The 17,263-nt window shown below is 40.0% G+C and overlaps 1 protein-coding gene across 1 annotated transcript; it reads right to left on the reverse strand.

The window, feature by feature from the left end:
• Positions 1–657: 657 nt before the first annotated feature.
• Positions 658–17,048, reverse strand: shc3 (SHC (Src homology 2 domain containing) transforming protein 3). The gene is made up of 12 exons (XM_069710719.1): positions 14,493–17,048; positions 10,880–10,950; positions 8,223–8,286; positions 6,699–6,818; positions 6,389–6,442; positions 6,050–6,101; positions 5,844–5,973; positions 5,554–5,707; positions 4,925–5,015; positions 4,636–4,827; positions 2,979–3,304; positions 658–2,822 (listed from the first exon to the last, which is right to left on the reverse strand). Exons 1-12 carry the CDS (start codon positions 15,138–15,140, stop codon positions 2,694–2,696), a joined length of 2,031 nt encoding a protein of 676 aa, XP_069566820.1. The 5' UTR covers positions 15,141–17,048; the 3' UTR covers positions 658–2,693.
• Between the last annotated feature and the right edge of the window lie 215 nt (positions 17,049–17,263).

Below are 17,263 nucleotides of genomic sequence, written 5' to 3' on the forward strand. Positions count from 1 at the left end.
TACACATTCACGGTTTTATTGCCAACAGTCATACAGAATAATGATAAACCCATACAACCAAAAGATTAAATCTGTAAACATCATTTGGACTTGTTGTTTCTATGTTTGTATTTCCTTTTTTCTTTTTTCTTTTTTAACTATACCTGTCCCAAAATAGTGACTTTCTGTGTGATTCCCTCTGACAAAGATTTATATTTAGAATCTGGAAATGATACATTTATAATATATAATAGAGAGGGAGGGAAGGAAAGAGACAGATAGATAGAGAGAGAAAACAGTAGTCTCAAGCAGCAACACGCAGCAGGGCAAAACACAACCTCTTGTGAACAGGCATGCCCCATTGAAGATCAGCTATTGCACTTTGAAGGGAGAGAAAAAGAGAAACAAAAACACCATTTGTACAAATAAAAGGCACATTTTCATCAACAGAAACTCTGGAAAGACGCCATGTTCTTATTTGTGTCCAGGTGTGTTTATAATTTTCCTTATGTCACAAAGCTAATCATCATGTTATCAGAGAGATTCAAGTATGGAGTTGTTTCTATTCGCTTTATTCAAAACTGAAATTTGTTTTTTGGCCAAAAGTGATTCTCTGAATTTAGTCTGCAGAAGTCAAGATTTAAAAGAATTCTTTACACTAGTGTAGTGCTTTTTAAAAACAAAAAATTAGCGCATTATTCCTTCTCCCGAGATATTACATTTGATGAAATTATGTCAGAAAGAATTGGATAATGTAAAAGTAAACGGCGAGGAAAACTTCTCGTCACTCTTTGTGCCCTTTTCTTCGCATATTTTTCTTGAAAATAATTCTTCTGGTGCTCAGTTCTCCAATGAATCTTGAGAAGCAAACCAGAATATGGGACACAAGAAATCAAGGAAAGTCTTCAACCAAAATGAATCTGGTGGATATATATTTTTTAAATGAACCCAATGCTGCTTTTTGCTCAGTATGTGTTGTTGTGAGATGCATGTACTGTACACTCCCTCTTGCAGCAAAACACAGGCACGTTATATTACATTGCATCTGTCTCGTCAAACTTATTGAACTCATGCTGATTTTGGTTCAATTGAAGTGGTCCAATGCATATCAAATACAATGCCCCATTCATTTGGTTTCCATCAGAGTCCTGACAATAATAAGGATGAGAGCATTTAAAAAGGCTGTTTCCAGAACTGCTGTGTACCGTGTCTACAAGCCATTTCAAAATTCTGATTCCTTCTCTGAAAAAACAGTCGGTGTAACCTAAATACTAAACTGTTCAGAGAAACGATTGTGTACAGTGGACTGCAAAATGAAAAGTAACTCTGACCTGTCAAGCAACAGTGATTGAGGACTTTCTTCTTAAGAGTTTTTTCCCTCAACTGTAGTACTCCAAGCAATGCAGAGCAACACTGCACGCTTCCCTATAATAAGTAATAAAGTGGGAGATCTGAAGTGTGACTGACGAGTGGTAAAAAAAAAGTATTTCTATGATGACATCTAGTGGCAAAACAGTAGTCCTGCTTTCAGATATCAACACAGAAATAAAACCTTTCTAACATCAGTAACTGAAAGTGATCTAATATTGAACAAACTGAACTGAGTGAACACAGTGAACGCAAACGTTTGTCTAATTCAGTCTCTTCTGTAAATCTTACGCCTCAACACATTGGTGATTGGTAACTGACACAGCTCATCTAAGTGATCCAACTTTTTGATTGTGCTATTTATTTGTGATCATTCAAATAATATTAAACTTTGAAAAGTTCACCCCCCAACCCCCCAAAAAAGGAAGCTAAAAATGTTAAAGAACGTGAGAATAACCATCGCATGATGCAACTCCCAAAAACTAATCACCGACTACACATCTAAAAGAATTCAGAGAAAACCAATTCAGAAATAATCACTGGTTGTAAAGCATAAATATTTTACAGTGTCAGCATACACAAGCACCTCTTCCAAATAAAGGGGTATCAAGGTCTACGAACATGGCCACAAGAACAGTTGAGTTTAAGTCATGCGACTGTAGTGACACAAGAAAATACCTCATAAAAAAGTTTATCTTTAAAGCCATTGACAGCACTATGAAGGGCGTCTGTTTGCACCCCAACACTTTGTGACGACTGCAAAGCAAAAACACATTCAGTTCTAATTTCCAATAAAAGCAGGTTTCATATAGTGACTAATTGAGTAAGCTGTCACACTATTGGTGAGATTAGAAGACAGTTTTCCTAATGTAAGTTGTTATAAACAGCGTTTCTGTTTCCTCAACCTCTTAGCCAACAGTTCCTGTAGAAATGTGGTTGTGCTTGACAGACAAAACTAAAATTTCAGATTTTTATTCTAAAATACTCTTGTTAACACCTCTTTGAGGTTTGATTTGCACTTCATCTAAACTACAAGAACAATTGTCTTTTTTTTAATCTTTTAAAACACCAAATCAAGATATTATGTCCAAATGCACCTATGTCTTCTCAAAAATATAGCATTTCAGTCATCACAACAAAACAATAACAGTTCTATAAATCTTTTTTTTGATCTTAAACAAATCTTGCGTCTTCCAGTGACTCCAGGAAAGTAACCGCGGGCAGTTTTCCCCAAAACTCTGTGAGCGCATAGACCCTTTAAGCATCGTCGTCTCGTGTTTCATCTTCAAGTTGCAGGATGGAAAAACAGTTTAGAGCTTCTTCTTTCCCATCAGGCATGGCAAGCATCACTGTTTCCTTCCGACAGGCTGTAGGAGACACAGTTCACTACCGGCTGACACAATTGGCAGATTGTTGTCACGGTGATGGCCAATAAGGTGGCTAATGCTGTCAAATATATGATCTTTTGTCCGTACCTTTGAAAAGAAGGACAGAAATATTAAGGGTCTGTTTTTGTCTTAAGAAGAATTTAATCTTTTTACTTGCAATGTGTAAAATGTTTTTTTCAAACATTTCTACTCACAAATCAGTCATTTCAATCTGGAGTTTATTTCTGACACACGTTTTCTTACCGTGCCCTCAGGGTCCACCAGCAGGAGGTGTTTGGCAAGTCCATTGTGCATGCCCGTCAGTACGTAGGACCCTGGGTTGGTAGTGCTCTTGCGGACGAGAAAGTCCCCGTCCTCTTTCAGCAGTTTCTCGGCGTCGCGGCGGCTCATTTTGCCGTGGTACCACGTTTGGCCCTCCAGCTCCTCCTGCGCCCGGAAGGCCAGTGAGCGCACGAGAAGAGGGCTCGAGTTGTCCACGGATGCTGCCTTGTGGAGACCAGACACCTGGGACTGGACTTGTCCCTGGGACGGTGGCTGGGACTGAGACTGAATAGCATCTTCGAAGGGCTCTGGCATAAGTGAGGGCGGTGCCAAAATCATGAGTTAAGAGAAGAAGAGTATGGATGGCATATTCAAACATTTTTTACACAGTAATCAAACTATAAAAACATGAAACATCTCGCCTGCGCTCCCCTCTGTTCCATTCGATGGTGTAACTCAATGCTATTTCTTTTTTAGCGTTACTTGGTTCTTCTAAAAAATAAAAAGGAAGTTTCTGGGGTTTGCTTGCCATATTCTTTGACATATTAGCATCCACTACCGCAATTTATTACCACAACAGAATGGGTATCACATTTTGGTCATTTTATTTACCTTCCTTCTCTTTTGAAGTTATTTTTACCAACTTTTTAGGTTATCACGGCCGTATCTCAGTGAAACTGTAGACATTATTTCTTTGTATCTACTAATTTATTCTAAAAATGTGACTCCACGTACATACTTACAGTGTATGCCATCTAGTTTGTGAACTGATGCGCCGTTATGCCGATGACAGTGTGTTGGATGTGCAAGCCTGATGGTTCGATTTAGTGTCCACATATTTACTTTATGAACACATATCAGGGTCACGGTCGGACAGTTGTCAGCCCATTACAAAGATAACACCAGACATTCAGCTTAATGTCACACCTGCAGGCCATTTAGAGACATCGATTAACGTGGTCCACCTTTCAGACCCGCAGGCGTCCAGATATAAGACATTACATGCCTGCCTGCTTTGCTAAATATTTTGGAAATACATTTTAAGTGACAGGCCTTATTCTGCACTGTATTGTGCATTAATCAACATCCTGTTTTGTTAATATATTAGAGGAATTCAGTCAAATATGACTGTACAGTTAAAGAACACCTGAACTTCATTTTCATAGAAGAAGGAACATTCATTTTTAAATTGTATAGCCCACTGCTAACATGTAATTTTTGTCATGGATTCTTCATACATATTCACACACACATCCTGATGCAACTGATCTTCTATGATTAATAATAGCAAAGCAAAGAGTGAAGTGAAAAGGAGGAGAGAGTAAAGCGACACACTGATATTAAAACTGTCCTCCTTTTGTCTTCATACGGACAGGATGGTATTATAATGCCACGCTGAAGTCACCGAGAAACAAAAGCTGGGAAACCTCTGTAATTAGGAACTCCAATTTAAAGTAATCTTGTAGTTGTACTTTGAAGGTAAGGTACAAAATGGTTTTAAACTCAGTTTGCCTGAAATTCACAATAGGTACACAGTGAACTGAATAAAAAATGTAATGACACATGTTAAACTGAACTTATTTTAAATTAGTTAAATTGTGACAACATGAACCGAGTCTACAAGCTAACCAGGTCTTACTCATGTCAAACAGGTCCTTCTGTGGGCTCTCTTTGGCTGCGGCTGCCATGCCCTTCGTCACATTTTCCGCCTCCGCCTGGAGCGCCGCGAGCACCTGGGCGTCGATCTGCTGGGTGTTCACGTACATGGGCATCTCTCCGCCTTTTGATGCCTGACCTTTGCTCTCTGGTAGACTGCTTATATCAAAGGATCCTAGACATTTGGAGAGACACTCATAGTCATACGGTAGAAATGATCAAATATTGCAGGATTAAACATCTGATGCTGCAGACTGTTTGGATTTTCTTACCCTGTTGAATGAAGATGGACTTTCTTTCATCTCCCCAGTTTTCACAATGCCGGCCCTGGTAATACGTCTGATCCACTGAGCCTGGACCCATCTGATGACATGCAGAGACATAGTGGACATTTAAGATATTTCTGGATTAATAAATGGAGATTAGGAGTTTTAAAAAGACTCAGTTTAAATTAAATAATGTGCAAACATTGATATGGCGGGTGGATTTAATATAGCATCACACTTCAAACTTCCATCAGCTAACTGTGAAATGTTAACAATCTGACAACTGACGTTATCAATCAGTCAAATCATTTTATCATATCTGTGTACCGCAGCAGTTAATTAAAAAAAGCATGTGACACAGCAATCCCACAATAATAATGTTGCTCAATATGTCTCTCTTTTGGCCCGTCTGCTGTTGTCCAGAGAATATAAATATACACAAAAGAAGCAGTACAGTGCTGCATTACCTGATGATGCAGGATGACAGACACCAAAAGTACCCAATCATTTTGTATAACTTGCTTTATGACAAGTCAGAGCTAAAACAGCCCAAATTTACAAAACTACAAGTATAAAAAAAACCAGCATTATTCTCTTCAGTTGGATGAGATGAATCCAGACAAATTGAGTTGTACCTGACATCCATCTGGCGCTGCGTTCTGATTGGTCAGCCGGGTGTCAATGAAGCCTCCAGGGGGGGGCATCTTGCCAGGGATGTTGTTATAGTAAGGGTGCTCTGCTGACTCCTCCTCTTCCTCTGTCCACGGTAACTCCTCCATGTTTAATACCCTAAAGGGGAAAACCAGATTTAATTATGAAACTTTACCCTGCATTGAAATATTATTGTGATTATCACAGTGTGTATGTGCTTGTGTTAAGTGAATAGGTATTTTTGGGTGTGCTGCGTTTATCACGAGCACCTCACCTGTCATGTGCGGAGGACAGCTTGCTCGAGGGACACTGCAGGTACTGCTGGAAGCGAAGGTCGAAGGCCTGGCCGATGGTGCTGATGACGTCCTGGGCGAGGCCGTCGGAGCACTCCAGGATATGACACGCTGAAGAGTTCAGAGCTTAACGAGCATGTTGCATATGAAACTCTTTCTATAGTGTATTGAAGAGAAGATTACTCACCTCTTCTGTTAACAGGGTCCTTTGCTACGTAAGCAACAAAATCTGTTGTGTCCTATAAAAATGTAAAAAAAGATATACTTGTAAAATATTGAATAAATATTAAAAGACAGATAAATATGTTTGGGTGATCAGTGTATGTCAGATGTGTTGCAAAGTGAGTTTAGATGAAAACCATTTATTAAGGGGGTAACACTTTTTTTTCTTTAAGCTGTATAAATTAAGTTTGATCATTTTCACACATTTACCATACTATTACTATAATACTGTAACGTTTTCAGGGTTTTTTTCCATTGAAAAACATGTATGCCATGTGAATCATAAATTCTTTGGTTTACTTACGGGGTCTCCACCTGATGCAAAGGAGATGGACTGCATGTGATGGTTGGCTATGATCTGTGAGGAGGAAAGTGACACAATGCATATGAGGGAAACCATTCGTCTGCATACATTCAAGCACACATGCAGTTATTACATACACATATTTAATGTACTGCTATTACATGAAAATGGCTTTCCTGGAATTCAAGGGTAACTGTATTATGCTCTAATACAATGGAGCGACCACTTTCTTTAACATACTATCACTGTGGTAGCATTCATTCTTTTTTATCACATGTCTTGTAATTGTTTACAAAGGTTGCAGACTGACCTGTTTGCAGTCAGGGGTCATCAGGTTGAGGCTGGTCGTGGAGATATTTAGGTTGATGGACATTCCGGCAAACTGCAGATTACTCTTCCCCAAAATACTGGACAGAGCTTTGGACGGTGGCTGAGAGGATCGGAGGAAGACACAGTGAGACACAAGTAAAGCAAAATATTAAGCTTTAGCCAACAGACAATTAGCATGTAGCTTAGCATAAAGACCAGAAACAGGGGAAATTGTCTGGTTCTGTCCAAAGGAAACAAAATCGAGCAACATCTCTAAAGCTCACTAAAAGACTGCAGAGTATTTCTTGACCTCCTGGAGTCTCCACTGGCTTCCTCAGGGTGACAACAGTCCAGCTGTTTCCCTCTGTTTTCAGTTAACCAGCATCTGGCTGGAGCTCCGTCTTCTCATCTAACTCTTCTCCAAAATCTGGAACCATTTCTTTCGAGAGTGTCATGTCACCACTACTGAATTAATACAATAGAAACATTATTGTTCGGTGCATGAAACTGGTCTCCTGCACTGAAATTCAGCCACGTGCGCAACTATTTAAAAAAAGCAGTATCTATATCCTCCAGAACAAGTCAGGAAAAAAATGGTACTCCATATTTGAACCCTTATGAGTTGATCTCTGGATATAGTGGGTTAGCAATATTTGTAATCATTGTAGTTTGGGTTACACAAATTATCCTGAATATTGGAGTCTGTGAAATGTTTTAATATGTAAAATCATGCTGAGAAAGAGAGCTACATAAAATTATGAAGCTGATGTCCCCACAATGCGTTTATCATCCAGCCAAAATAATATTATCTTACATCTTACGTCTATTGCAAGAAAGAGACACTCGTCACTGATTTTGTGTTATATACCTTTCCCTGACATTTGAATGAGCTCTACAGAGCAGAGTAATGCTTCATTTCACACCCCACATTAAGACACAGTCTCCTCACACGCCGTGGACACACACCATGTGAACACACACAGACACAAACACAAACACACACACACACACACACACACACACACACACACACACACACACACACACACACACACACACACACACACACACACACACACACACACCAGCTCAGCCTCCTGATCACAGATATTGTGCACTACATGAGTCACTAAGCACTGTGTGCGGTGTGCAATGCATCGTGGGCAGGAGCTCCACCCACGCACATACAGTCCCATACCTCTTCATCTCTCTCTCTTCTCTCCTCAGCCTCTCTCTTCTCTAAGTACAATCTCTTTTTCCCTCTCATCATTTCCCCCTCTCTCTCTATGTCTCCAATTCCTGTCTCTTTTTACATAAAGGAAGGAGGAGAAAAAAAAAAAAAAAAAAACATACCGGGCGGATGCTATATATGGAACATGGACGGGTAAATGAATATCTATTGCTGTTTCCTCTTTTTCTTTTTCTACTGTGCATTTCACTAACATACATTTTCTCAGGTCTTGCAGTTTGGACATCACTCCATCTTCCTGTGCCTCTCTCCTTCCCTCTCTGCCCATCCACGTACCTTTCTCTTCCGCAGTGCCCCTTTGGTCCCCGGAATTGCCTCACACACGAGGCTGATGGCTTCCCTGAGAGGGTGTTGGGGGGTTGGAGGGGGCAAGACAGACAGCCACAGAGTCACAGTTAGTTTAGCATTTAGTTGGGCTGCACTTGGTATTATAGATTATTATATTGTATTATAGATTATTATATCAGGAAATGCATTTGTGTGTAATGTATACACAAGTGCATCTGAGTTTAGCTTGTTGGCATTCGATAATTATCATTCACAAAGTACAGCTGCAGCTGACAGGAGGTTTTTCTGATTAATTCATACAACAGGTTTTGTAAAGCTGCCAAAATCAACCTAATTGTGGTGCAGGGAAAATGTTGACCTGCTGGTGGCGCCAGAATAAATGTTGAGGGATCAACAACATTGGTAGGATTCATCCTCTGGGGGACCTGAATGTCTGTTTCATAGCAATTCTTCTAACCGCTGATATAATTGAGTCTGGGCTGTTCAACCAACACTGCCATCCATCTGCCGCAAGCTTCGGTAGCGATTTTAACGTCCAAGGAGCTCAGTGCTGAAGCCACATATCACATGTTTGCAAATGCTCATGGATTTCAGGCCAGGTGACCTTTTATAGCAGCTTATACTTCTCCCTTTATACAGTTAAATAAAAATAAAATGCCCCCCAAAAAAACCTGTTAAAATGTTTCCCTAACTTTTTAAGGCTATTCCCTGCTCATACTTAGAAAGGTTCATACTTCATTGAAGTTTTTTATTACTTTCATTCTTCTTTAATTATCATTTCAAATTTTATTATTAATGTACCGTTCTTTTAAGGTGTTCACAGTCTTCAGAAGATGAATCCTGAACCAATGAACATGTATCTTGTATAGTTGTTCGGTGCCCTACATTACAAAAGGAAATCTGAAACTGTCTTAAAAATGTGAAGTAAACTATCTAATCTGCATCACCAGACAATAATTAGGATGTAAAACGCAACGCTATTTAAAATAAATAGCTGATAAAAATAGAGCTGCTTTGATACAAAACAGTCAAATTCCTCTGATAAAAAGTGAATATTGTTTCATGACAGATCAGAAATGTCACTCTCTACATGTCTAATAATAGAGGCATGATTTCTCTCTCTGTCTCTTTTTCGCTATCTCTCTCTTTATTAGATAGAAACATAAATACATATTCACAGTGACAGACGAAGAGCGACATCTAGCTAACGTTACCGACTTCAGGAAGTCAAGCAGAAAAGTGAACATGACACAAACCGATTCACTGCTGGCCTTTGGCTCACTGCACATTGGTCAATGACTTCAGAGAAACTCAGAAAAATTCAGTGCAAACAAATCATGATTAATGCACTCTAAATTCATATATTGTCAAAATCCTATCACATTTTTAAACGATCTGTGCAACGGCGTGGCAGAAAAATGTCTTTTAATACACCAAATTAATACTGAAGAGATTTATCATCTAACACATTTGGGGTCAGACAACAATTTAACAGCATTTTTCTTTTTTAGATACCAACAATAAAACATTTGGTCGCATCAAAGATTTTCACTGCCGCGTGTGAACTCGTACATAAAAAAAATTAAGTTTTACTAACAGTGCAATTCAAAAACAATAAAACCCATCGGGAATATTTCTCTATTAATATCTGCTGATGCTTTCACTTCTGATCCTTTTTACACAACTCTCTCAGTCTGATGTTTTTTGGATGATTTCTGGTCTCTCATCTGCTCAGTTTTATTTTGGACCGGACAAACTACTGAGTCATTGTCAGTCTCTGAGTCACGACCATTGTTGTGTGTCTGGACGTACACTCTAACATGGTGGCGAATGGTAAAAATGAGCTTTTCACTCACAAGATGGTAAACAGTCTATTCTTCCTCTGATTGTGAGTTTGAAAATTGGTCAAAGATGCATGAGAATCATAAAACATTGATGGACTCTTGAAAATATACTCTTGTGACATTCATTGAATTTGTGTAATTTTATTTAATAAATGCATTTTAATTTATAATTAGTTTTCCTTGGTGCCTTAAATGTTTTGATACCCTAAATCTTTGTTGTTTGGCAGCCCTTTGGCCAGCTCTTGTTGTATATTAAAATTGGCTATATGACCTGACTTTAAAAATGCAGTGGCAAGATTTCTCAATTTCTGTGATTTTTGGGGGGATTTAGTGTTCAATGATATGATGTTTTAAAATCTGGTTTACAGTAGATGAGTATTATAGTTATAGGGAAATAGTTACCGTGCCCAAATCAGTCCAGTTTTAACGCATGTTAGTGAATTATGAACTGCTTGAGAGCCATCTAACATTTTCTACAAATAAATTCAAACATGACCGTTACACAACATGTTTACATTTGAATTATCCCATATACTGATTACTTACCAAATACTGGCACGGAAAAATGTAGGTGTATAAGTGGCTGTTACAAAAAATCCAGACCTGATTTTTTTTTTATTCAAAGTGTCCAAAGTTTTTCGGTAATTTAACAGACAAAAAAGGAAACCCTTTTCTCTTGAGGTTGATTCTTAATTATGAACAAAACTCGTTACACTTGTTATGAACTAGTTTGATGCGTGTGGCGTTTCTGTCTTAAAAGTCTTACAATCGATTAAAAAAGTACAGTATGTGAGAACATACCTTGTTATTTGTGACCTTGTGGTGAAATCCAGGGATCTCATCGAGCGAAGGACTTCTATACAGCCCAGATACTGCAAAGCAAGAATGAAAAGCCAGTGTCAAATAAACAAAAACTGAATCATTATGAACAGAAAAACACCTTTGTTTTCTTTATTACTGATCCAAACTAAATTAAATTACTACACGCACATTAACATTGGACAACAGGGGCTTGTTTTAAATGGAAAAAATGAAGACCAACTTGACGCATTGTTTCACAATTGTTGATTAAAGTTGCACACATGTACAAGCAGTTGGGCCAATATGTCGAGTTAACTTCAGCTTTAGTACATTTGCACATCTTTAACTAGATACAGTTCTGTTATGGTTGTGAAACAAAGACGTGTGCCAGAGCTGCTTACATGGTGAAAATATTACGGCTCAGATTTATTGTCTGCCTCTTTTTACCTGTAGAATCTTAATTGTAGTAATGTTTTTATTTTAAATAGGTCGAACGAGAGTTAATAGTGAATTACATTACTATTCTGCAATAAAAGACTTACATGACCTTAAAAAATTTCCCCTCGGGGATTAATAAAGTATATACCTACCTACCTACCTACATCCGATTAAATATATATCTGTGTCACTTTCCCTTGACTGCTGTCCCAGGATGGGTTTCTGTGGGTTGAAGTGTTTGCCATCAAGTCTGCACAAAAGATGCTGACTACAAATTCTTCTAACGAGCATTACTGATCATATAATTGACACATAAAGGACTGAAATGAATATTAAATTGACGATTTCAGTTACTATCCTCTTTACCTGACCTTCATCTGTTCATGCACATGTAAATAAATAATGGGAAGCAGGCCTAAACCTGTTACACCAGCAGTTGTGCTTCGTAAACTTGCTGATATCACAGTTTTCTAGTTTAAAATAGAGACATCCTGCTCGACGAAGAGTTCAGTCTGACACAAAGCTGATACAAACTTGGAAAAAGAAAATCCAGTTTAATGCTTGATCATCACAAAAATATTAGTGTTTCAAAGCCACATGAGGTGCCTGTAGTTCTCCAATGCCATAAAATAATCATCAGTACCAGCCAGCTACTCACATTACAACACCTTTTCTGATTAATATTGCACGGAGCAGGAACATTTTGTGCTGACGAGTTCCTATCGTTATCAGAATCACTTTCATAATCTGTCTGTAAACAAAACAGGAGTCCAGACACACCAACTCAGATTTCGTACATTTATATTATGACTCGCTGTCTCTCCAGAGAGCATTTAGCAAGTTCTAGCAAATAAATACAATATTTGTCAACATGACGTTTGCAAAATTTTGAATGACGTCTATTTTTAGAATTGAGTTTGAAGTGAACAACTCAGCAGGGCCAAAAATAAATCAAACCGTTCTAAAACAGGTAGAGAGTCCTATTCTGAGCACGACTGATTGTCACGCTGTTCAATAAACACCCACACGATTCACAACGTAAAACAGAACTTCTGATTAGTTATGAAAATCCATCGCAGGCCAGCCCCGAAGAGCCCATTAATGATCCCCGTATAAAAACATAACACATTTATACGTCCGACACCACACCGCCTGCCGTCGTGCCTGCTGCAGTTTAGATCTTGTTCACGTGAATCTAAAAGGTTTTCCATACAAAATAGTTTTCAGAATACTTAGTTGCCCTCCAGTTGCCCTGCAGTCTAGACAGGATCGGTCAGGTCGAGGGGTGAAGTCACTTAGTTGATCAATAAATAGACAACAGAAAAACGAATTGCCAACTATTTTGATAATTGAACTATCATGTCAAACGTTTATGGGAGTGATGTGAAGACGTGGTGCCTTCTTTCGTCATAAATCAATGAATATTAAAAGAGGAGAACCATTTTGAAGTTCTGTTCATCAGATAGCCAGAAACACGGCAAATGAAGTTTGCCACATCAACTTCATGAAGTGACAACAATGCTGATGTTGTGTCGCCCGAAGAGGCCAAGAAATCAGATATTTTAGGTTAAAGAAGTTTAGCAAGCAACTGCTGAGTCAATCACGCAAGTTTTACACATCTGACTTATTCCTATAAACAATATAATTTCTCAGTTTCAATATTTAATATGCTGTCTTTGGTCTATTAGCAAATAAATATGGGTTCATGAGATTTTCAAATCCTTGCATTCTGTTTTTATTTACATTTTACAGACCGTCCCAACATTTTTTGGGGTTGTATATAATAGTGACAAACTTCCTATTCAATCGGCCGGCAATAAAAACAAGAACATGAAGAGGGTCGCCACCGCGGAGGTGCAACATAACTCGGTGTGAATGTGAAGTTTTTGTTGTATAAACACTCAGCCGCCATGGGTTAAAAGTGTGAGTGTAAACAGTGTCACTGTCAGTCAACGTCCCTTTAGAGTAATGGTGCATGATGTGCGAGGAGTGACCGCATGACGCTAATTAAAAGTGCTGTGAGCAGAACACCACGTTGAACTCAATACGCGCAGGACTCAAACCACAGGATGAGCCGGGGGAGGGGGAGCACGGAGCGGACCCATTTCCCCTCTCGCAGTGTGGATGCTTTCAGCAGCATTGACTGGACAAATAAGCGCTCCCTGCCTTAATGCAGTTAACAGAATGTCACGCTGGTCACAGATACTGAAGGCTTTGTTCGGGCAACTTGTCGTAAGTGTCATATGATGGCAATCATACTGCGTAACTTGATTTGCAATATAACACATTTCGCCTCGCAACGCTGCTCTGCATGTTCACTCTTCTCCATAAATTGCATTTTAGTTTTTGTTTAATTTGCTGCATAAATTTAAAAAAAAAGAAAGACAAAAAAAAAAAAAAAAAAAAAAAAAAAAAAAAAGGGAATTCAGTCAAATGATCAATTTACTGTTTCAGCTAAAATGGTTTCTTCCATTTTTTTTCCCCATTCATTTCACACCTTGAAGAGCCAGGGCTCAGCATCATCACTCCTTAAGCTAGTGACTCATTGCCGGCATGATGACATTCACAGCTCCTGCATTTGTGCGCCAACTTGTGCTCCTTTAAATGATGTATGACGGGCTGAAACACCATTAACAACAGATCCGGGTGTCATGAGACAAACATGCATCTTCCTTTTCACTATCGGGGAGCTCAAACAGCCACAGAGCTCATAGAGGTGCAGGATGTACAGAAATAACATATCACCATGGTTACAAAAGCATAACGCTGTGGCTCCACATACACAACACACGGAAAAAAGGAATAAATTGAAATCTTTACAGCACGTTAAAAATGACATTGATGAATGCTGTTTTGATTTTAGCCATCGTCAGGCTTTTCCTCTACTTTTCTCCCCAATGTTGACCTTCTCCGTTTCCTGAATTATTCAATATCTATTTTCTGTTTGCTGCTCCTTCGCTCAGCCTTCTGCTCTCGCCAACCTACATACACCCACTCAAGGGCATGTTGTGATGTGCAAGTGAAACTAAAGCATCTCTCCTTTACCCCCCACCACCCCCTCCCCACCCCAAACCCCCTCCTTTGCACGTTGCTAAACTCGATTCATTGAAAGAAAAGAGACAATGGGCAACGACTGGAAAAGAGGGAGGACATAGACCAAAATGAGTCCACCAACCTTCACAATGTATGTCACTCCAGGACCAGAGATCTTCTCGTTTGAGTGTAGCCATCCTCTGGAGGGTTTGCTCACCAGTCCACCACCTCCACCTGGGTTCCAGTCCTCTCCGCTGGGCTGGAGCTCATCCAGCCTGCTCTTCTTGCTCATGCTAACAGCTGGCTCCAGCTGCGAGCAGGGGGTTGGATGGGAGGCCGAGCTGCACAGAGAGCCGCCCACACCAGAGGCTGCTGCCGCCGCCGCCACTGCTGCTGCCGCCGCACTGGGGCTCGGGCCACTGGAGCTGCCTGAGCCTGATCCCCCACCCCCCTGCAGCTTAGACACAGCCAGGTCCTTGACGGCCGAGGGCAGACCCTTGATACCGAGCAAGCTGCCCGAGTTGCTGAATTTCAGGCTGGACACCTTGTTGATGAGGGTACAGAGGGTGGTGCCTCCATCTTCCAGGTGATCAGAGCCGTGGCCGGTGGGGGTGCTGGAAGGAGTGGTGGTGGAAGAGGGCTGAACCTCAGTCGGGGGTGTGTAAGATGTCTCGGCTGCAGACTGGGGGGTGGCCGAGACCTTGGGGTTCATGGACAGGCCGTGGAGAAGCTCATCGACGGATGTTACTGACTCATTCCTGAAGCGGTTGTATTTGGTACGGTGAAGCATACCCTTCTCTCTCTTGCTCTCTCCCCTCTCTCCACCAACGTACAGCCTGCCTCGTTCACAAGTGTGCTGGCAGACGTGGCTGAGCCGTGCTGATTACCCTCTCCTGTAACATAGCAGCAACGGTACAGGCAGCAAACGCCTTTTAGCAATCACAGGCCACCTGACTGTAATTTTCTCTATTGAGGTTACAGTGGTGGTTGTGTTGAGCTGCTGCTGCTGCTGCTGCTGCTGCTGTCGCCAAAGTCCAATCTGCTCTCAGTAAAATCCAGAGCTGCAATCCAATCCGTCAGAGAGAAATATACAGACACAATCCATGGAAACACAACATTGAAGCAGAGGAAGAGGAGGATAAAAGGCTGCCAGTGTTGTGGTGCAGCTTATTTGGTTTCCAGTGGTGATGCTGCTGCTGCTCCTGATTTCTAGCCTCAAAATCCAGAAAGTAAGAGAACAGAAAAAGGTCTGTGTTGTTGATGATCACGGACACAGCGAGGGAAGAGCAAATACTCTCTGCTGACTGCTGCCTGCCTGCCTGCCTGCCGGCTCAGAGCTAAAGCATGACTCACTGATCTGAGAAAACCTTCTCAACAAAAGGCTTGCTGAACACTGCAAATCACTTCCTGTTGGAGGGAGAGAAAAAAACTCCCACTTACAGCACAGTAGAACCAATCAATTTTTAAATTGTCTTGTATTTATTCTCCATAACTCTTTCCCCGTTATTTGTTTTTCTGAGAAAAGGAAATGATGAATGAGATGTAGCTCGATTATCTGACTTAGTCAAATAATCAATCATAACAATTTCCATAAATTCATGTTTTAAACAATGTCATAAAGCTGATGATCGGATAAAAGTTGTGAAAAAAGGACGACACACCATAAACTAATCACAGAGATGAAAACAAATTACGTAAAATATGTAATCAAAACTAACGTCCATTTAATTGACAGCTACAGTCAAAGTAACTGCTAAAATCATCTGAACCAAAAAATACACAAATCTTCGATTAAGAAGAAATTCTCCTCAAACGGATACAAAAAAGATTTACCTTAAACGGATGTAAAGAAACCTACACAAATCATTAAAAGAAACAATACAGTAAAATTCTAGCATGACTGGGGATACGTAACATCATTAATATATTTCCCATTTTAATTTATGATAGCTGCAGAATATGAGCAGACATCCTTAATGTACTACAGGTTTGTACTGTCTGAAATCTAAGACTAGTTAATGCACTGGTTTCTCCGCAAAATATTTACAATCAAGCATTAATTCAAAAAAGAATAAAGCCATTTTTTTTTTTTTTTTTGCATAAAATGATCTAACGTGTAGCACTGATACTCTCTCAACATTCAACAAAGGAATAAAACAATCCAGATTCAAAACTAGGAAGCCGATACAGATTCACAGCTAGTCTAAAATACCCAGCAATTGGTCCATGTTGAACTACATGAATGATACAACTCAAAAAACACCATTAGAAATGACATGTTTGTCAGTGAAACAACCAAAAGGATAACAGAAAAAAAAAAAAAGCCCAAGAGTCTCCTTAAAACCAGCAACAATGAAGCATCTTTGTCTCCCAGGTAGCGGAAAGCACACATTCATATAAAATGTCCTCAGGAGCATCTAGCAAAGCCGAAAGACTGACACTCATTCATAAGCAGCTTCCGCTCGCACTATGCTGCAGATTTCGCACTGCAGTCCCTCCCAATATCTCTCTTTCCTGCCTGGCAAAAGAGAAAAAAAAAAGACAGCACGTCTGCCTTCTCTCCTCAGAAACAAAGGCAAACACAAAAGCAGGGAGGAAAAGGCAGGACCTCGCACATCAAGAAGAGGCAAAAACACAAAGGAGAAAAAGAGCAGAAGACAGAAAAGCATGCAATATTTAGCCTTTTATGTGAATGAAATAGCAGGCTTGCATACCAGTGTTTCTGTGAATGGAAGCAAGGCCTTTCTGCCTCTGCAAGGCAATCCCTAGGGATGGCATGGTCTTATCCAATGAGGAGCCGGCTGGATGACTCATTCAGGGGAGGCTTGCAGAATAGTGGAAGAGACCATTCCAGACACAGGTGTACATTTTGTTTTCTCTTCACTACCCTCGGAAAACGCTACGTACTTCCTC

This window comes from Brachyistius frenatus, unplaced genomic scaffold, assembly GCF_029030835.1.
Source record: "Brachyistius frenatus isolate BFR_SWC_R1_liver_20210118 unplaced genomic scaffold, ASM2903083v1 Contig_94, whole genome shotgun sequence".
NCBI classification, from domain to species: domain Eukaryota; kingdom Metazoa; phylum Chordata; class Actinopteri; family Embiotocidae; genus Brachyistius; species Brachyistius frenatus.